Source organism: Nuphar pumila, chromosome 3, assembly GCF_984573655.1.
Source record: "Nuphar pumila chromosome 3, dmNupPumi1.hap1.1, whole genome shotgun sequence".
Taxonomy (NCBI): Eukaryota; Viridiplantae; Streptophyta; class Magnoliopsida; order Nymphaeales; family Nymphaeaceae; genus Nuphar; species Nuphar pumila.
Genome location: NC_143251.1, coordinates 142,519,405 through 142,542,185, shown reverse-complemented (window position 1 = coordinate 142,542,185; position 22,781 = coordinate 142,519,405). Strand labels below are relative to the sequence as shown.

General features: G+C 37.1%; 1 protein-coding gene across 2 annotated transcripts; it reads right to left on the bottom strand.

The window, feature by feature from the left end:
• Positions 1 to 11,039: 11,039 nt before the first annotated feature.
• Positions 11,040 to 22,336, bottom strand: LOC149844179 (protein REDUCED WALL ACETYLATION 4-like). 2 transcript variants are annotated; one of them, XM_090000383.1, is made up of 16 exons: positions 22,030 to 22,336; positions 20,527 to 20,618; positions 17,205 to 17,339; positions 17,063 to 17,119; positions 16,911 to 16,983; positions 14,731 to 14,889; positions 13,202 to 13,351; positions 12,852 to 13,107; positions 12,624 to 12,745; positions 12,410 to 12,496; positions 12,244 to 12,332; positions 12,107 to 12,169; positions 11,956 to 12,012; positions 11,719 to 11,815; positions 11,473 to 11,631; positions 11,040 to 11,353 (listed from the first exon to the last, which is right to left on the bottom strand). In XM_090000383.1, the coding sequence occupies exons 1-16, from the start codon at positions 22,060 to 22,062 to the stop codon at positions 11,348 to 11,350; spliced, it is 1,635 nt and encodes a 544-aa protein (XP_089856509.1). In that variant the 5' UTR covers positions 22,063 to 22,336; the 3' UTR covers positions 11,040 to 11,347. The 2 variants fall into 2 exon arrangements, with proteins under 2 accessions (XP_089856509.1, XP_089856510.1); XM_090000384.1 differs by lacking the exon at positions 11,040 to 11,353 and having other exon boundaries at positions 11,467 to 11,631.
• Positions 22,337 to 22,781: the final 445 nt, after the last annotated feature.

The window sequence follows — 22,781 nt, the reverse complement described above, 5'->3', positions numbered from 1 at the left end:
GTTATGATATGATGCATGCTTTCCCACTGTGAGATGGAAATTCAAGACTTCCAAACAATGGCAGCCAAATTTCTGTGAGAGATTGAATTTTCTTTTCTTGCAATTTTATTGGTGGAAAATCGACAAAAAAAAACTTTAAAAATTGTGTAAAAAGAAATAAAAGTAAACTTAAAATATAGCCAATATAAATCTAAATGTCTCGATAACATCACAATATTTTTGTTTAAACCATTTTAAAGGCACTTTGCCTCCTTCCTATAATGGAGAGGTCGACTACCATGTTTACCACTGAATTAACAATCTTGGTAGGGTTCACGAGATTGGGCATGGATGTAAATGGACCTGACACTACAAGGAAAACTCTAATTAGCGACAAAAAATTGTGACTGATTTTTTTCGTCGCAAATTTGTGATGGATTAGCTAGAGAAAACTATTTATCGCTAACATTCAAATTATTTACGGAATTAGCGATGAACCAAATTTTGTCGCGCATTCATCGCGACTTAGCGACGGATTCGCGACAGAAACATTTCATCTCAAACTTCATCGAAACTTCACGATGGATCATCAACATAAATTTTTTGTCGCTACTCTATCACAAATTTATGATGGATGCGCGATGAAATTTTGCCTTCACTAATCCGTCGCTAAATTTCCCGTAAATCCCTAATGCGAGCCTTTTTCTCTTTTTGATTTATTTGTCACCTGCCCGTCAACCTCCAGTCGCTTGCCCGCCCGACCGCCACCCATCGACCTCCTGTCACCCGCCGCCTGTCGACCTCCCGTCGCCCGCCCGACCTCAGCCCATCGCCCGCCTGTCGACCGACGAACTCTATCAATGACCTCTCGTTCTCTCTCCTGTTCCCTCTCCCATTGTCGAAGGGCCGATGAACCCAACCCGTCGGCAGGTAACCCTCCCCCTTTCCCCTATGCTGGAGCCCCTTGCACCCCCTTCCTCCTATGGTTGTCGGAGGACCAACATAGGCCTGATAGCCTCTGTCGAGCCCTCCTCACCCGTCTATAGTCGGTGGGGGCTGGCAGAGGCCCCGATCGCCTCTGCCAGGCCCTCTCCTTGCCTCGATCTCTAGTAGAGCCCCCCTTGTCCTCTTGACTTCTTCTGCAGTGGGGCTCTGCCCCGCTGCCGAAGAATGATCGACAGGGGGAGAAGCCCCCTGCCCTTTTGTTTTCCCTGGCAGGGGGTGGCTTCGCCCTCCCTGTCCTCGATAATTTTGATAGGGGGCGAAGCACCAAAGCTCCTTGTTTGTTTTCCCGGCAGGGGGCGGATCATCTTGTCGGAAAACTTTGCCTTGGCATGGGGCCAACGCCCCTGCTTGTCTTGCTTTCAGCAGAGGGATGTGTCTCTCTGTCCGGGATCATTTCCGATAGGGGGCGTCACCCTCCTTGTCATCCAGTAAATGACAATCATTTTAACACAGCGTCTCCTGCAGATTCTGCAATGGATCTTGTTTGTGCCACGCAACCCGTGGTAAGTAAGTGACAAAAGCAATGTAAATCGGGTAAATACCCGCGGTGAGTAAGTGATGCATGTGCATTGCAGGTTATTTAATTTCTTGGATGCAACACTTTTCTGTTCACACACTCACTTAGTTGTGGATATCTAGGATTGCTTTGATGGAGTTTGGATATCATGCTGAGCATGATTTTAATGTATGAAAATAGAAGTATTGTTATTTTTGGAGTTCGGATTCCATGCTAGTCGTGGTATTAGTTAGCAGGACATTAGAGTGTGTTTGCTGTAGGTACATGTTTGACATTATTTTGATATGAATGATTTAAATGTATTGCAATGTTTGATGTGATTGTATCCATACTTGCATGAAGTTACTTTCAATTTGATCATGACTTCCATGTGAAATTATATCATGAAAATATGCTTCAAATGAATGTATTGTGTTATGAATGATTTTGCATATGAAAATGAATGATAAGTTATCAATGCTTCAAATGAATGATTTTGCACATGAAAATATTCAGTTATCAATGCATGCACCATTGTTCTTGTGATTGAATGACATCATATATATATATATATATATGTGTGTGTGTGTGTGTGATATATCAAATCATTACATCTACCACGAATGCATGATAAATTTGATATTTTCTTCATCATAGCATTCTGATGATTCTCTTTTAACTAGTTTGGATAATATCTGTAACATTATACGACAAAAAATGACTGCAAACTGTGAATTGATGTACCGTAGGATAGTTGACAATGAGGTATCACTTAAATATATGGATGGTGTTGACAATTTTATTGAATTTGCAACAACAAGTATCAGTACAGTGGATCCCATAGGTCGGATTAGGTGCCCCTATATGATGTATAAGAACAATCGATTTGTAGAACCTCATGGCGTTAGAGATCACCTATACAGGAAGGGTTTTATGAGTGATTATCAGAATTGAACGTTTCATGGTGAAGAATTTATGAATAATTTTGACGCACATGTAGATGTGGTGCATGATAATCCATATGTGAATTTGATATTTGATGTCGCAGGACCAAAACTGGGTTCTGCTATAGATCCTAGTGATGTACCAACTGGGGTAGAGGAAGAAGCATCAAATGATGCAGCTAGTAGATTTTATGATTTACTTAGAGATGCTGATAAGCCACTTTGGAATGGTTGCAAGGGTCACACTATCTTATTTGCAGTTCTTCAACTACTGAATTTGAAGTTCGAGTATAATTTGAGTCAATCATGTTTTGATCATATGTGCTCTATTATGAAGAGTATGTTGCCCCACAGATGAGAAATTATCACAAAATTTTTATCGTGCGAAGGTAATGGTCAATGCTCTAGGTATGGGGTATCAAAAGATAGATGCTTGTTCAAATCACTGCATGTTGTACTTCAAAGATCAAGAAAATAGCAGATCATGTCTGTCACGTGGGCATCCTTGGTTCAAGCCAAAGACAAGAGGCAATAGTAGCACGAGGTCAAAAGAAGTGTCATACAAGTTGCTCTGCTACTTCCCTCTCACCTCTAGATTGCAACGATTGTATATGCCTTCGAGGACAGCTAAACACATGAGATGACATGCAAATAAAGTTCGACATGATGAAGACAAGATCACGCATCCTGTTAACGCGAAAGCTTGGAAGCACTTTGATCCTACTCATCAGACCTTCACAATGGAAGTGAGAAATGTTAGACTCGGTTTATGTACAGATGGATTTAATCCATTTTGGGGGTAGATCAACTTCATACTCGTGTTGCCCAGTATTTTTCACGCCATACAACCTTCCTCCAAGCTTGTGTATGAAGCGTCAAAATCTTTTCTTGTCTCTATTGATCCCTGGTCCGACCTCTTCGGGACAAAATCTTGATGTATATTTAAGGTCATTGATTGATGAACGAAAAATATTGTGGGATGACGGTGTTCTTACGTACGATGCCCACCAAAAATAAAACTTCAATATGAAGGTTGTTGTTCTGTGGACAATCAGTGACTTCCCTGCATATGGTATGTTATCTTGTTGGAGCATACATGTGAGGTTGGCATGTCCGTACTACATGGAGGATACAAAATCGTTTAGATTAAAGTATGGAAGGAAGTCGTGCTAGTTTGATTGTCACCTTCGATTTATACACAACGACCATCCGTTCCGACGACAAAGGAATGTGTTTCGATCAGGCACAACTGAAATGGAAGGTCCGCCTACATGGTTGTCTGGCATAGAGATTTTAAGAAGATTGTGATATTTTCCATATGGACTGACAGATGCCCATAGCCTGACGCCCTTCCTTAAATTTGGGAAGGATCACAATTGGACAAAGAAATCTATATTTTGGGAACTACCATATTGGCCAACCTTATTGATACAACATAATTTGGATGTGATGCATGTGGAGAAAAATATGTTTGATAATGTGTTCAATACGAAAATGAATGTGAAAGAGAAAACAAAGGATAATCCGAAGGCCCGTATGGATTTAAAAGTAATATGTAAAAGACCAGAATTGGAACTCAAAGAGTACAATGGCAAAGTATTGAAACCAAAGGCAAGGTACGTGCTTGGACCAGATCAAATAAAACAGGTATGTCAATGGTTGAGACAATTGAGATTTCCAGATGAATACGTCTCTAACATTGCTCGGGCTGTGAAGATAGACGAGGGACAATTATATAGGTTGAAGAGCCATGATTGTCATGTCATTATGCAACAGTTGATACCCCTAGCATTCCATGATATATTAGACAAACCTATATAGGGGGTATTATCCGAGTTGAGTAGATTTTTTAGAACATTGTGTGCATTAGAAGTCATAGTATCTGAGGTAAAGAATCTTGAAGAATTTGTCATCACTACTATTTGTCAACTAGAGAAGATATTTCTGCCAACATTTTTCGATATTATGAAACATTTGATCATACATTTGCCATATGAACTAAGGGTTGGTGATCCTGTGCAATATCGGTGGATGTACCCATTTGAAAGGTATATATTTTTTTATATTTTTTTCTTCAATGCTATTGAGAAATTTATTGTAATCCAAGATGTATATTGTTGACAGATGCATGTTTGACTTCAAAAAAAAGGTTTGGATTAAAACAAGAGTAGAGGGCGTTATTTGTGAGGCGTACACTTTAGAAGAGATTTCAAATTTCTCATCTATGTACTTTGAACCTCATATTCCAACACGTTACATATGCTCATCTCGTAATGATGATGGAGAACAATTTACTGTAGCTGACAAACTATCAATATTTCAATCACTTAGGCATGCCTTTGGCAGTTGCCAGTCAAGACTCTTGGAAGATCGAGAGCAAGATGCAACATAAATCTATATCCTTTTTAATTGCTCAGTGATCAACCCATACATCGAGTAAGTATACTTAATTTGTAACACTAAGTTCTATACGTGTATACATGGTTCAGTAATATAAGTATTTGTTAAGTACAGACGATTTGATCTGGAGTTGCGAAGAGAACTTTCATATCTCACTGATGCAGAAGTACAGAAAGAACATAAAAATAAGTTTGTGGCATGGTTGAAAGAGTTGATAAGGACGATGACATGCATTCTTTCCGTGTAAACAATAATAAGCTACTTAATTGGTCGTGATCACAGTCATTGTTTATGCTTGTAGATCCATCATGGTGATATTAAAGATCAAAGAATATGTGATTTAAAAAATGGTCTGACCAAAGTTGTGCAATATTACAATGGGTACATCATAAATGGTTATCGATTTCATACAAAAGACTACAGTGTAAATAAGTCAATTATGAATAATGGCGTGTGCGTCAAGGGTAGCAGCTATGGTAAAAATGGACATGACTACTACGGTGTTATAGAAGAAATAATGGAGTTGACTTACTTAGACATAAATAATAGGGTAACTTTATTCAAGTGTCATTGGTTTGATCCCATAACAACAAGAGTCAATAAAGCCTCAGGCATTGTGGAGGTGAATCATAAATCAAGGTTTGGAACATATGAACCATTCATATTAGCCTTGCAAGTTCAACAAGTTTATTATACTTCATATCTGAGTACAAGGAAGTCAGATAGAAATGAATGGTGGGCAGTTTGCAAGGTGAAGTCTAAACTATACTCCGAGTATGATCAATTACAGAAAGACAAGTTAACTGAAGAGAGTGATTACTATCAATCAGATGATATGTATGACTTCTCTTATGGTCACGATGTCGCGCATGGTATGCATGTCATATCTCCATTGGTCGATGGCACATGCATGGAAGAATGTGATCCAAAGGATATACCAAGTGGATGGGCACCCAATGAAGAAGAAGAAGAAGATGACGAAGAAGAAGAAGAAGAGGAGGAGGAAGAAGAAGAATATGAAAGTCAAACAAGTGATGAAGAAGAATTCTCGAGCTAGTGAAATACATCTTGTAATACATACTTCTATTTGATGTGAATGATTTGAATGATTTGAATGTATTGAAATATATTACAACGACTTAAGTGATTTGAATGTATTGCATGAAGTTAATTTTGATTTGATTATGTATCTTCGATAGGTATATAGTTATGATTTGAATGTATTGAAATATATTGCAATGTTTGAATGTATTGCATGAAGTTAATTTTCATTTGATTATGTATCTTCGATAGGTATAGAGTTATGATTTGAATGTATTGAAATATATTGCAATGACTTGAATTATTTGAATGTATTACAATGTTTGAATATCTTGCATGAAGTTATTTTCGATTTGATTATGTATCCATGATGATATAGAGTTGTGTAACTGATCAAATTGTATTGCAAGTTAAAGATAAGTTATCTATGATTAGCAAGTGATCTCATATCTTATGTTTTAATGTATTGCAATATTTGATGTGAATGATTTGAATGTATTGAAATGTATTACAATGATTTGAAGGTATTGCAATGTTTGAATGTATTGCATGACATTTTTTATTTGTTAGAATATGGTTCATTGAGGTTACAGTGGTCGAGCACCCAGTGGTAGCCAGTCTCAGCCTTCATCTTCAAGGGCTGCTTCGATAGGTATATCATTTAGATAATTGTATACTTGATTAGTTTAAATGCACATTGTGTGAATTTTGTAACTTATTTTTCTATAGATGATGCTTTGCCTGCACATGACCCACCTACATCAATTGTTCATACAAGTCACAAGACAACACTGGATATAGAGTCTTCTCAGTCTGACACACGACGACTCATTCAAATAGTGTATATCTATAATCAACCGTAAGTATTTCATTTTCACTTATCCTATACTTATCTTATAAATATTGTATATTGATAGTTAATGTGTATCAATTCATGTGCAACGCGAGGTTCGAGCCACAAGAGGTAATATGAGAGATTAGGCATTCACCAGTTCAACATCTACCAAGATCGGTCGCTCAATAGAAAGAGTACTCGAAGGAGGTGTTGGACAGATTGTGGTCCTCATTCATGGTATATAATCATTTCTCATAGTTAATGTGTTTCATATTTAATTTTTTGTTATAATCATGTCTACTAACTTTCTGAAATTATTTGTAGGCTTTGAATCGCTTTGTGACTACGATTGAGGAGCAGGACGCGAGGAAGGTGTGACAGAAGGTGGTTGTCAGTCGATTTGCAGACATGCTGCACAATATGAAGACTGCAGCAAAAAAAGTATTTGGCAGGATAGATGATCCACTGCAGTGGAAGAGTCATGACCTTCCTACTATCAGGTCAGATGTTTGGGATGCAATGTGCGACAAGTGGGTGGGGCATGAATTTTGAAACCGCTCAACGAAGGCTACACAAAACCGAGCGAAGATGCCCGATGCCCATCTACACACAGGTGGATCTAGGACTTTTGGGCGCCACCTGAAGAAAATGGTAACTCATTAATATATATTGTCAATTTTATAAGTATTATTGCATACCTATTAAATAAATTTTTTATTATTTAACTTTGCAGAAAGTAGAAAAAGGAGGCATTGTGTCATACAAGGATGTGTTTGTTGAAACACATAAACGTAAGACCACGAGAGAGTTTGTATCAGAGAAGGCGAGAACGACAATAGTGTTATTTATTGTATTAATAAATATTGTAATATACAAGTTATCATAAATATTATAATTCTTAATTATTAATCTATATTATAACCATTACTTTATAGGAGTCATACGAGCAACAGATGGTAGAGCGATATGGCGATGACTCCACTCAGCATCCACCTTTTGATCCTGCAATATGGGTGACTGCAATAGATGAACCCAAAAAGGGTCGTGTGTTCGGGTTTGAGAGTAATATGAACACCTCACCAGTCGTTGCCTCCTCTAGTCACAGCTCTTAGACTTTTCCCGTCAGCATCAATTCCAAGCATCCGACTGACTCGCCTAATTCTTGGGATGGTGTCTGTCAGCTTGTTAAGGACACAATGCGTGATTATTTACATAAAGCAATTTTTGACGTTGTCCGTAATGAGTTGTGCAACTTTTTTCGGGACAGGGAAACTTTGTCTGCAGGTGCCTCTCAGGTATGAAAGTTTCATGTGATTTGTTTCATGTCATTAGATTTCAAGCTAGTATATGCATGATTAGAACACATACTTGCATGATTGAATCATTATGAATTTTTTATGTCAGCCTTAGAACACATCTGAATTCTGTTAATATCCTTCACTTTATTGCTAGCTAGATTATGTGTAATTCACTCATGTTACTTTGATTGCCTTAACTTAGGTGCATTGCATATAATTTATTTCATTATATTTTGCTTATCAATACTAACCTTTCTTTTCTCTTGTAGGACGCTGAAGATAATCAGCGTAGAGGAGTTGAAGGGACAGATCGAGACAATGAAGAAGATGACACACAGAATCTTGGCGATGATTATATTCATGTATTGAATTTGTTGTACCTTCTTGTTGTTTCAAAAGAAAATCTTTGTAAATGTTCACTTGTAAATAATTAGAACTTGGCGAGGATTATAGTGGATCGATAAATTGTTTTAGTTGTTTTATATATATTTTTTTATGTGTACTTTGTTTTTTATACACAGAAAATATAAATTGTATCACAAATTTTTTTTCTCGATATTTATGTTTTAAATAAATTTTTTATTTATTTTTTATTATTTACGACGGATTAGCGACGGATATTATCCATCGCTATCTAGTATCGACGTCTAATTTAGCGACAGATTAGGGATGAATATTTATCCATCGCAAAAGTGGATCGGCCAATGTTTGTGCGATGAATTTTAATCTGTCACTAATTTTGTTGCTATAATAGCGACGGATTAAAATCCATCGCGAAACCAAATCTCTGCATATTAACGACGACCTTGCGACGAATCATGGCATTCGCTAATTCATCACAAATTAGAGGCGAAACTTGCGATAGATAGTTTTTGTCGCTAATTAGCGACTAGAATTTTGCGATGGAAGTTAGCCGTCGCTAAACTGTTTAGCGACGAATTGAGGTCGTTGCTAATCCACATATTTCTTGTAGTGACCATAGCATTGTCGTCGAGACCCGAAGTCTGCCCACCCAACGAAAAACTTTTGGCTCTGCCACTGGTTATGATTGATCCATAATGATTTTTTATTATTTTTAGGTTGACACAGAATGATTTAGCTGAGTACCGGTATTGGCAGCCCAACAATTCAGAGCCGATACGATACTGACAACATTGGTTGGGCCTGTTCTATGGTTTGAAACCAGGGTCTGACCATCCAGGCCGACAAGTGGCTGGCAATGGGTTGGGTTTGTCTCGGGTACCCCACCTGATGCAAAGCCAACATTAGGCATAGGTACAAAAAATCCTAACCTAAGGCCACATTTGAAAGCAAGAAGAAATCTCATAAAAAAGAAAATTTTGCCTATGAGAATTTTGATGAGAACTTTTCCGAATGAGATTTTTTCACTTGTTTGTGTAATAAGAAAATTAGGGTTGTAAACTCTTCCTTTAATGGGGGAAGATAGAGAGTTGATCGATCAAATCCCCTTCACACCATAGTGACAAACTATTTTTCTGTAAAATCTCGTTTGTCAAAAACTCACTAGAAATTGAAAATTTTTCATAAATCTTGCATTTTTTGGCAAAATCTCAGCAATAAAAAATTAATTAAAAAATATAAAAATTGTTTTTTATAAGAAAATATAAATATATATTATTTAAAAATAAAAAACATGGTTTTTTACGATAAATAGCCGTTTAAAACGTAAATATCGCGTTTAAATTGTGGTATTTATGTTTTTTTCATAAATCTCGCGATATTTTGAAAATCTCACAAGAAATTACCGTTTTAAACTTTCAGGCAATTTCTCGCGATATTATTGCAAGATTTTCATAAATCTTGCGATATTTGTTACAGAGCTTCACACACACACACACACAGATAATCAAGCCGCTTTGTCCACCTTGCTCTTCTTTATCCTTCTGCTTGCTGATTCGGTCAAGTCAAACTTATTTTGGTTCTCAGACCTCTCCTTTTCCACTGTTTCTTTTAGTAGTCTCTTCTTTATCCTTCAGATATGCTGATGTAAGTTTCAATTTTTTTTTCTGAAAGAAAGCTGGGGTTAAGCAGACCGCTACCAGTTATACAACTATACCATTGGGTTTTGAACATACAATGTCCCAACACAAGGTACCGTGCACTAGCTGCTCCTACTAGACAAGCGGAGCCCCCGTTGGTTGTAAGTTCAAGTTTTTATGTTGCCCCTAGAACATGGTGGTGGTGTGTGGTACCAAAGTACCAACTACTGTTGGCACCAGCCCAAAAGGCTCTACTCATGTGGTAGGGGTGACTTATAAATGGCACCAAGGCATCACAAGTTTGAAACCCACTAAGGGCGTCCTTTGCTGCAAGATTAAAAGTGTGTGGTACCAAAGTACCAACTACTGTTGGCACCAGCCCAAAAGGCTCTACTCATGTGGTAGGGGTGACTTATAAATGGCACCAAGGTATCACAAGTTTGAAACCCACCAAGGGCGTCCTTTGCTGCAAGATTAAAACTGTGTCTACATGACCTCTAGGGTTTTACCAACTGGAGGCTTGCCAATATGCAGACGATGATGGCGGTGGCGAAGAAAAAATGTTGGCACCACCGTGTATTTCACGAACAATCAGGTGCAAAAGAACCATGGCAAGCTCAACATATACAATGGCAAAAACTTGGTGACTTGCATTATCTGGTAACGTCAGCCAAAATTTGTGGTCATGAACATCTAGTACCTCTCACCATCTCTCAATGAATTCGATATGAATCGGCTGATTCAGGAAGATTCACAATGATACTGACAACAATGGATGAGAGAACAATTTTCTCAGAGAGACAAACAAAGGAGCCCTAAAGGAATCCAGAAAAGAAAAATTAGGGGGTGACAAAAGTATCTTTTTGGATGAATTGGATTCTTAATAAAGGTAGTAACTGGCTCTGTACAAATATGACCAATGCTAAAAGTCTTTTGATCCATCAGACATGATAGCCCAGGAATCACCTTGTAATCTCATACTTGTTTTATGAAAGAAGGTATTTCAAAATAGTCCAGCACTTCAAAGAATGGACATCTGGGTTGGATAATGGAATGGCTTTATTAACAGCATTTTTTTTTCTTGTGCTAAATGCACTAAATAAAGTGAAAGTGATTACAAGATAGGGCATCCCAAAGAAACCCACCACATGAACACTTCTACCAGAGGCTGAATTCAGCACTCATCATCCTCACCTATACAAAAAATACATTTCTATTGATTATAACAGCAACCACACCAATTTTACCATTAAGGCCCATTCTCGGCATGGGCACTACCACTTTACAAGTTGGCGACCCAATCATCAAAATTTCCCAGCAGAAACACCGCTACATTCATGCTTATGTGCTCATGCCTGCATTGTTCATAAACACAAATCTTCCATGAGAAACCAAAAAGCTTTTCCTTGAAAACAAGGAAAAAGAAAAAAAAACTCTACTGTGCAGATATGAAAATTTCCACAAAATGTTATACCAGGAAAACAGGTATCTGAAGAAATACAGAGGCGACACAGTATAGGACAAGGGAAAATGCTGCAGCAGCCATTATGTTGTATGTCAGCTGCTTGTTGTCTTTGCTTGGAACAAATACGATCTTCAATGTGTTTGTTAGTTCAAACAAACGATATGATATCTGCATTGAATCACGAAACATGCCCTAAGTATAATGCAAGTGAAAACTCGAAACAGGAAGCATAAGAACAAGTTCGTTCTTCCATACCACAACATATATGGCTGTTGTGAGCATAAAATTGAGCAAAGGGTAATTAGGAATGAGAGACAGGAGCCATCGAGGTTGTCCATCAGGCATGCCAGACCTGCAAATCAATGTACTAACTTGACAATTGTATAGGGGGAAAAATACACCCAATTTGAGTAGGAGATATGAAAAATTAAATGCTCTAAGCAAATTAAAATGATTTCAGGCAGTTCAAGAAACCAGTAACATTATGCATACCTTAGCCAGATGTGGATCTGGGAGATATAGGTTTCCAGTGTGATCTTCCCCAGCCATCTAAAAACGTAGAAGTAAAAACTCAAAAACCAACTATTCAAGATATTTAAAGACATCTGATCTCAAACTACTAAAGCAATGAGCAAGCTCTTACGCAAAAAGTGTCAGTGAGAAGCTGCGGAACTGCTGAGTAAAATTTCGTAGACAAATGTAAACACTATACAAAAGATGACAACATCAATTAGAATGAAAACAGCAAATAGTCACAAATTCGTGAGTGCAGACACTTACGTTATTGGGATCCATGATGTGTATGGATGGTACTTGTTATAGGTAATCTTATCCAGCTTGTATATGTGTTGATACCACAAATAACCCGCCTAAAATTACACACAAAGTACACATCAGAAACCATAAGCTGAACCTGAAAATACATCAATGAAGCAAGGCCACCCACCGTCAAAGACACCATTACAATGGTTGTCTTGATTGTTACTCTACGTTTAGGTTCAGTTTCCTCTAATTTCTCCATCCATTTTTCAACCTACAATTAAGCAGTGCCAGGATCAACTATTAGTCGGAAAAGAGCAGCAAGAATGTATTTTTGAACAGATGGCACATGCTAAATGGAACAGTGAGTGGACAAAGAAATATGAGGTCTAGGAACTTACAGTTGGATGATAATAAGCATAAATCATTCCAATAATCCAAATATACCGATCAAGGCCTGAACGAAAATGCCACTCATGCAACTGTGGAAACTGTTTCTTTGCGGGGTTTGGGTCATTGTACCCTGCACTTTTTGCATGAAATCAGCAAAAAATTCCATTCCTGAAGATGCAGATAGGGAAAATTATAATTCTCCAACAAAGATATTTAACATGTTACTCAATACTCACCTAGAAGGAATGTTAATGGCCCCCAGACTATATCGAAGATACCAGGAAATTCCCAAATCAAAATGACCACCAAAAAGCACATTGTGATTTTCACAACGATAACTGAACCGATCTCATTGTACTTGTTTAGGATTCCAAGTGCACCATACACCATAAGAGTGAACAGGGTGTGCATGGGGCAGATGTAGTACAGCATATAGTTGTTATTTAGGACAATACAACAGAATGTCACAAAGAAGTTAAGGCGCCACATCATCTGCATAACAGAAAAGGTAAGGCCACCATCATCCCAAGACATTCATTATATCACGAGAAAATATAAAAGTACATGTAAATGGAAGTAGCAATACCTGAGCAAAACGTGTTAGGCTGAAATCTTTGCGGACATAATAATAGGAAAAATTTCCAAAACCAGTCATCCAGACATAGGCAGCAATAAACATACGAATTGCATTATAGATTTCCATCGCAGCAAAATAGTGATACATTAAAAATAGCACCTGCAAAATTAAATTGTTCAAGGAAAAAGTCAGAACCATGAGTTTGGACTGTGCATGTTCACATGCAAGTTTATGGACAAAGTTATGTGGCTTCCTGACGTCTACGATCCTCTAAGCAACAAGCATGCATACATGCATATTGCTAGCCCATTGAGAACAAGAATAAGCTCATTCACATGTTGAGAGTTTTCTTTCCATAACAAAGATCTAATCCTTCTAGGGAATCTTCACACATTGATGGCATGTCGAAGGAACTGCCTTGAGATCATGAATCCAAGGTCACCCCAATGGCATATTGTAGGAGGCCAGAATGCCCACAACATGAAACAATGTCTTGTGGGAGATTGGGACAACTCCCACATCCAAGATGATCATGCTTAGGGTCATGGTAATGTTACCATCGTACCCACTAATCTGAATTCGATGGTCCCCAAACTCGGACCGAGTGATATCTAGCTTCCTGGTGATGATGTAGGGATAGATGTTCAGACCGCCTTGCCATCTACAAGACAATTTGGTATAGAGAACCCCCAGATCTGCATGGTGATATGCAGGCTTTGGTATGTGGGAAGAGAGGACGTGGTGCATCATCTTCTGAGAAGCTTATCAGCATCTGAGTCATCACTTGTGAAACCAAGACCGTCAGACTGTTTGGCTCAGTAGAGGGAGGCACCCAGACTCTGTTCAGGATATCCTTGACATCCTGTCAGTGCTCTGCTGACACTCGAATGGGCTCCAAAATGGAAATATTTGTGATCTTGGACAAATGACTCAGGATATCATATTGTCATTTTTTTCCTGACTCTGCCCTTATGGAGCAGCTAGAATTTCTGTCTTAGGCTCGAGACGAGGCCTGGACCCAATTTGGTGGGGAAGGAGAAGAGCACCCTTTCTGAGATGCTCTGGCTGGTACACCTCCGGATCATGTAATATGACTCACCCCTTGTGTCGGGGCATGACCCAAAGGAAGGGCAATGGCGGGGAGAACTTTTGACGACTGGCTACTCTCAGGTTTAAACAACTGGACAATTTCCCAAATAGACTGGTCTAGGTATCAAATTCATAAGATTTATCATGGAATATGTGTATGTGTTTTCAAGAAAAATTGGTGAGATTTAGAATTTCTCATGGTAATATTGCGAGATACTCAAAATCTCACCTATATTTCCAATAAATCATAATGTATCAAAATTTCAGTAATTTAAATTTTTTATATCTGTTTCTTCAAAAAAACAAACTTTTAATATTTTGTGAGTTTTTCCCTTGCTAGAAAAAAAAACAAGAATTACACATCTGTGTGAGTAAATATACAGTAAAATCCAAATGGAATGTGCATGATTTAGACTGCCAGAAGATAGACATAGTTTAAGAGTTATAACCTGCATCCACCCTTTCCACTCTTCCGTTTGATGCCTGTTCAAATAAAGTATTGATTTGCCTGAGAATGTTGACTTGTCGTGGTGGACTTTGAAAGAAGTCATTGATGCAACAATGATGAGAAGAAAGTATAGAAAAAGAAAAAGGTCTCGGCTGTAACTCTGCATGGATCAAACAAATTGCAGAATGAGTACAAGGACATAAATCAAATAATAGCAGATATCATAACCAATCCACACATAGGTTTAACATATTAAAAATGAACATTCATAGTATAGCCTAATAAATCAATATCGAGGGCGTCTGGTAGACTATATCACATATGCTTGTATGTTCAGGTAAACCAAACTGCTCTCTCACATGCTCACACACAGAGCACAAACTCTTCACAAAAACTTGGACAAAGCATTGAAAAAGAAAAGGGCAAACATTTCCAATAGAAACTTGTCAAAGCATTGAAAGAAAATAGGGAACAAGGAAATGCATTCATGCTACACTGCTTAAAGGCAACATCAATGCTGCTAAATAATGAAAAAGGGAACTTGTGCAATGTCATTCAAAAATGCCAAAGAAAATCGTCCAAGGTCAAACAACCCATACAAAAACACCATCTTAACCTTTTTTCTTTTGAGTGATCCAACCTATGCCACATGGATATGGCTGGAAGGCCCACTACACGAGTATGTCTGGGGTTAGACCCAATCCAGAATTGATACCCAGACCCATTTTTCATTTTTTCTTTTCAAGTTACTTTTTCTCAATTTTTTTACTTACAATTTTTTTTATCATATAAAATTATATAATATAACATTTTCAATTATAATTTATTTTTTCATTTATGTATTACTTTCATTATATGTGTGTGTATGTGCGTACGTATGTATATAGCCATATCCCCGTGCTCACACTTTTAGAAATTTTTGTGTCGTACCCTCCATATGCACTTGTACCCATACGGCCATACCTATATGACATAGGATCAAACAAATGTATGGCTCTCTATTTCAGGTAGCTTACTGTAGAAGGGCTACAAAACAAGTTGCATTGGTGGAGTCGTTTTATGGACACCAATTTTCTGCAATGGACAAAGGAAATCATAACAATTACTTTTAAAGAAAATACACAAAATGGTCATCTGATGCTTGTGTGAAAAGTGTTAGAAGCTTCCACTGCTACCTCCACTGAAATTCCACAATCAACCCATACATATGTCAGACTTCTGCCTGGGCCACTAGGAAGGAGAGCAAATCAAGTGATCTGCCAAATCACTTTTCTAAAAGTGATTTGGCATCCTCACCGTCCACAATGTGCACAAGGACTATGAGGTCCTTTTGTGATGAAGCAATGGACGCTGAAGATGTCAAATCACTTTCTTAAAGTAATTTGACAGATCACCTGATCTGCTCTCACTAGGAAGACCAGTTTGGTACCAAATCTGGTGATGTTTAGAAAATTTTGTAAGCACTTTACATGAAATTTTGGTCAGTTATAAAACGGTAAAACCAATGGTCACTCTCAATTTAAGTGAAACCAAAGGAAAACTAGCTAAACTGACTAGTTTAACATGTTGTCTATAAAAGGCTGTTTTCATTTAATGAAACCTGTATGTCAAGTTTGGGTCGGTTCTTTGCTATCAGGATCCAGGGTCTTTCTATATTCTCCATGTTTAATCTTTGTTGCTTTGGAAAACTGAACTCAAGGAGCATCCAAGTATGATTTACAGATAACCAATATCTCTGTTGGTGGTAATCAATCCTAATTTCCCTGTCCCTCAATTTTCCCCTGGAATCTCCAGATTGTTGTCTTAAATTTTGTTGCACATATCTGTAAATGATGCTGATAAGGTTGTCATAGAAAATCAAGATGAGGAATGAACTCATATACTTACACATTGTATGTTGAGAGGGACAAGGTTGCACCAATTAATTGAGTAATGTAATGTTTTCTCTATCTATCTAAGCTCCTAAGCACCTCTACAATCTATGCATTCATGGGCACAATGTAGTAGTATCGGTCCAATGCACTTCAGAAAAAATGAAAATATCTTTTCAAGCAATTGGAATTTCATTAGATGACAGAACAAAAAAGAATGAAAAATAAATCTAAATGTACAGAACACAACAGAGAAACTCAAATATAAGGTTGATGGATTCTGATATATTCATGAGAAAGACAAGCCTACCTTCTGTGATTCTCCAAATAAATTTGTTCGATCACATAAATAAAAGTAGACCAAGATAGCCCCAAACTCTGATCTGCATGAGCAACAAATGATAAGCAAAAATCAGTCCCAAAACCAGCATTGCCTTGACTGCCGATAGTGACAAAACTTACATAGCTCTCAGTGTTGTCCGGTTCTCCATCAAAAATGTCTCATCCATCAAGAAGAACCTGAGTAACTCCAAAAGAATGATGCAAGACTTAGACAAAATCTTTAACAATATGTTTATAACAACAGATTCTTTTTCTTGCATACCTCATCATGTTTGATTTTATAGATGAACCATGCACTTTTGAGGGAGCAGGCTGAAGACCTCCCTCCAGTAGTACAGCTCTATCATCTTCCTTAATTGTTTCATTTACCAATTCAACCAAATTGGCATCTGAGTGTCTGTTTACAGAAAAATAAGTACAACAAAATTAACACAAGTTAGCAGAGGGAAAAAGCACGAGAAGAGCCTGAAATGGTAGAGAAAAAGCTTATGTACAACCCACACACATGTGTATGAATGTATTATGCTTATATGCATGTATATATGGATGTGGGAGCTGTTAACTTCCATAGATTGTTAACTAATTCACCAGAAATTTATACCCTTAACCAAAAACAAAAGACGCGGTTTCATGCATTAATTGTCACCATCAAAAGCATTTTTGAATTTCTGCAAAAATAAATGAAATTTGCTAGTTATACTTTGAAATTACACGGTGTCTTTAAATGTGCTTCTTTTATAAAATTACCAAAACATCAACTAACGCATCAAAATCATGTCATTTTTAAATTTGTTGAGGGTATGAATTTGTGGTCAACACATTAATAGCCATGAAAGGTCATGGACACTAACAGCTCCATATGTGTGTACATGTGTGGTGTGTGCAAGCTTTGTGCATGACAAATCTTTCTTGCAGCTATTTCCTGAGATAGGCATTGTTTCAGGTGCTTATCATATCATATTCAGAGTATCAATACATAGGATTCCAACGAGGAGAAGAGATGACCAAACTTGGCAACTTTCGGTAGACTTAATATCCACTATTGATCAATCAATTTAGGTTGTAATTTACTAATTTCGAATTAGTAACAACAAAGAAAGCTTTTTATTTTCAAGGCAACTCTAGGATTTAACATCAGCAAATGATGTATGAAAAGTTTCTTTTATGTAGACTTTATTAATTAGTGGCTTTTAAGAATAACTTTCAATAGAAAATTCTTGTTAGGTTATTGTTTTTAACTGTAATGAGAAATTTCCATGAAAAACATCCCTATAAGTTTTCCAATTTCCTCCATTTTTTGTTTTCTGCCATCAGTTCACCTCCAATTGAGTAAAACTGCAGTCCTGTTAGCTTTTGACCCAGATCGCATTCCAAATAGAAAAATGAGTTGCTCAGTTTTTTAATGTTTACCTGTGTCCTGCATACTTGTAATGAGCGTAGGTACAAAAATCAGTTATTAATCAATTACCTTAAATGAGAACCTATTAGGCGATCAAGGCAACTTTAATCTCACTCAAACAGTAACACAAACCCATAATGATAGAAACCATATCAAATTAAAAGAAAAACAATATCTTTCAGTAACGTAAATGGAGGCATTTCACATTTGCAACATTGCATTTTCTTTATGCTAGGTAATTTTATGTTTGCTTATTTATCATATTTGATATCAATTTACAGGCAATTAATGCTCAAAATAAATAAAAAATTAATAATCGTATGTTACACCAAATAATGTGCTTTAGAGACCCAAGTTCTGTATCATGCAAAACCATTCAAGGTATCACACATAATATTCAGTTTATTCGAATTGTGATTTTTGGCAAAGTGATTTTTTCAATATGATCAGATTTGACCTGATCATGTTTTCAGAGTACAACCTAATCTATTCAAAAGCAACTTCTTTATGCTAAAGAACCATATACATCTTGATGAGACAGTTAATATCACAAATTAAGTCATATATACAATGTTTTATTCTTTTCTTTTTTTCCTTTTCAACTTTCAGCATATGTTCCTGATGCAAGATCTTTAACACTATCATGTCTAGTCTCACTTTAGTATAGAATGACAAATGGAAAAAGGGTGATTTTTTATTTAGTTGCTAGGAATAGCAAATTTATTATTTTCTTTCTCAAACTCTACCATTTTCTCATAAAAGAAACCACATCATCAGGACAAATTCAAGCAATTTAAAAATGCTTATGGAAATTTAACAAAATAAAGGTAGGGTGGATGGTCTACCAACCATTTCTAGGAAACCATGGTTACAACTCACAAGCAAGTTGGATGTGCTTTTGAACCTGAGTTGATTTATGACAAGGAATAACCACCATTGACTTTAAGTATCTTTCGGATCAAATTGGACCATACAATGTTTTGTGACCAGTAGAAATCTTGGATACCTCCGACATGGCCCAGGAGTGACTGCACTATGGGCTATGTCACATAAACATGGACGCATGCATGAGTGATGAGACACAGTATGGATACGCTTGGTATGACACGACTTCTGTAAAACTAAGACACAAGGATGTGACCATACATTATACATACATATATACGTACATATAAAATGTATACATGATCATAAACATTCAAAATTCTTAGTTTAAGGCAATAAAGCATGAATATCACCTTAAGTGCAAATTCTAGAACAACATTTCTACATCATCATGATTAAAAACATCAAATAACAAAACTAAGTTGAAAATTGAAATGTAATGTAATCAGCGATTAATTTAAAATATAAAGAATACAATCGAAATGGTAAAAAGAAAGAAAGAAAGAAATAAAGTTAAATGCACGGTGTTGACTTTATCTGACTGGTTTGACTGCATCCATGAAGTGTCAATGTGTGTCCAGTGTCGTGTCTGGTGTCATGTCAGGTCGACACAGGATGCATGCTAAGTGAAGTGCCCGTGTGACAGATTATGAATATCTGAGTTGACTGAAAACCAACCCTATCCAAATGCAGTCATCATTCAAGCCTAATATGACCCTGTCGAAATAGATAAATGAACTCTAACACAAAGCTCAACATGTTCAATCCTTAGAGGAGGTTGCATGATTATTCATAAAACCTGGAAATGCAGTTAACATAGTGGAACTGGTATACATGCTTAACATATTAAAGAACCAGGTAAAAGCTAAGCGCTCTAAGTTGAGGATTCGTGAAGGCCATTTAAAAGTCAGGTTCCTGTACACTTTGGCCTAGAAGCAAAACCACCCATTTTTGGCATAAACCAGCAATTAAGAGAAATGCAGAACATAATTAAAGGTTCCTAATCACCACTGAACAGCTCACCAAAAAATTGAGCAAATACATCAATTTTGGGGAAAAAGTTGCAGCCCTAACAGCAAGGAGCATCATATCTACCTCGGTGCCACCAACATCAACAATATTACAAAATAAATGAGATGGTGTAAGAGAAGTCACTTGTTTGCGTTTAATTTCCACTAAACTTGTAGCTAATCTAAGGAAGCAGGGAAAAAAATCGAACTAACATGTCCTAACTAATGCATGTTTAAGCACAATTCAATATAAGCTGCTTCACAGTTTAAAAAAAAAACACAAAGCTTACACTTTGGAATGGGTAAAACTCTTCCTGTGCTCCAGAATTTCAGAATATATCCATGCTACAAACACAGGAGTGATCCCGAGGAAAAATGAAACCTGCGAACAGAGTGGATACACATCATACATGGTATGGATGGTTTAAATATGCAGGTTTAAATACGAATAACTGCAGAAACAATATAAAATCAAACTTTACATTGATTCTTGTTTGGAGTTCTAAGAACTAATAGCTTTTCCCAGAGGTGGTCAGAAAAGGGTAAAGATTCTAAGAAAAGAGTAGCAGAAATCTAGTTTTTTAAACATCTGAGTCTCTACTTCTAAAGATTATGAAAATTTCTTACATATCCATAAAGTGAGACTGCTTAATTCATAGCTTGGTTGAGAAAAATAACCACATGAACAGTTAAAACTAATTTTGTAAGAAACTTGACAGAAATATGTTGACTAGTATCAAATAAATCATGTTTGACAAACAAAATCTAAAGTCTCTACCACCTAGATAACGCTGCTGCCCTCCATCAAAAGTGCAACTCTGTTTCTCAAAAGAGATCGGAGCGACCAATATAATTTGCGATTCAAACCTTTATGCCCATTTGAAAAGCCTCGTCAGTCGTCACCATTCCACCATCAAATTCTTTTTTAAAATAGTCACAATGCAACAGAAAGAAGACCAAGATTTAAGCTCCAAGTTAAAATGTGCAAACATCAAAGCCAGAATGGCCATCATGGTTTCGAAAGGGTATGATGGCAGCAAGGTAATTCAGACTAAAGACACACATGATAGATGCAATGTCCTCCAATTTATACGTATTCAAAAACTTCCTTAGACAAGCAGTCTTTACTGTCGGCCACTATTTTCAGCCAGTGCCCATAGAGTTCCCCTTTCAATAACAACTAGCAATGCTGAACATGGAATCTCATCAACTGGCACAAATGTATCTGATAATACAGCAGAATCACTAACTTAAGAAAAAACTTATACACACACTGGAGGTTGAACCAACGCCCGGATCATAATTTCAAAAGCAGTGGTTATGAACGTTCTCTAGCGTTCATGAATGGACCAAAAAGACTCCATAAAACGATGAAAAGAATTTCCCGGGAAAACGCTTTCAGACAAATGCCCCATCAGTCTTCTACAACCAAAATGGCCACGAACGAAACCACAAGAACCATTTGTTCCCGTGGCAAAACAAGTACACCTCATAAACAGAAACCCTAGTTATTCAAAATCCGAGTGATAACCATACGATTAACATCACCCTTTACAAAATCTCCGGAAAAAGGAAATAAATCGCCGCCGAAATCCAACTCCAAGAACGACAACAGATCCACTCCATCAACATTTTGACGAAAAACCTCACGTAGCTAGAAAAACCCTAAAAGATTATTCACGAACTCACGAGAATCCAAACGAACAAAAGAATTCAGAAAGAGAACAGCTAGCGCCCGCAAATCAGAACAAGAATCGACGAGAAGGGCGAAGAGATCGTCGGACTTTCTTTACCTGACCAGGAGTGAGAGGCCCCGAAGTCACCATATTCGCTCTTAGATCGACTCTAAAGGGAAATCACAGGAAGAATCGAGAGCGATCGAGTGACATTGCGGTTCGGAGATCAGAATTCCGTCATCGAAGACTACCAGATTCCGATGGAAACTAGAGATCAACCGCTTCGATCTCGCGAGAAAGAGAGTCCACAACCATGAATCTGAGGAAGAGGGAAACGAAGATGGAGAGAGAGAGAGAGAGAGAGAGAGGCGTTTGGTGGCAAAATGAGAGAGAGGGAATCGGTAGAAATAGGAAGGAGAAAATCAGTGACTTTTTTCTTTTTTTTTCTTTTTAAAATTTTATTTATTAATTCGCTCGTTTTTATTTTATTATTAAAAAGGTTTTAACAAGAAATTTATACTCTTGAGACACTTTCTGCAAGTAAATAACGAAATTGCTATCAACGTCATTTTTGAAGCGGAGACTGCCTTCTTTTTTGTGTTCACTTCACAAATACGTAAATGGGTCGGATTCAGTTCGAATGTGGGTTTAATCGGATCCTGGATTCTAATTTGGATGAATAAAACTAATACTGAATCTGGGTTGGATTAGCTTTAAATGATTAATTCGATTTTCTCAGATTCGGATTCAGTTTAAGTTTGGTTTGGATTCAGATGTAGGACTATACAGAATCGGAATTTGATTGCCAGTCACTAGTGATGCAAATGGGTCGGATCCAGGATGGAGGTTTTGTGATTTTTGGCTGTTTC

Excerpts from the sequence above, each read along its gene's own strand:
- LOC149844179 (XM_090000383.1), bottom strand. The coding sequence starts at position 22,062 with ATGGTGACTTCGGGGCCTCTCACTCCTGGTCAG. Across the intron at positions 20,619-22,029 it reads GGCCTCTCACTCCTGGTCAG|GTTTCATTTTTCCTCGGGAT; the intron begins GTAAAGAAAGTC and ends CTCTGTTCGCAG. Across the intron at positions 14,890-16,910 it reads TATTTGGAGAATCACAGAAG|AGTTACAGCCGAGACCTTTT; the intron begins GTAGGCTTGTCT and ends TGATCCATGCAG.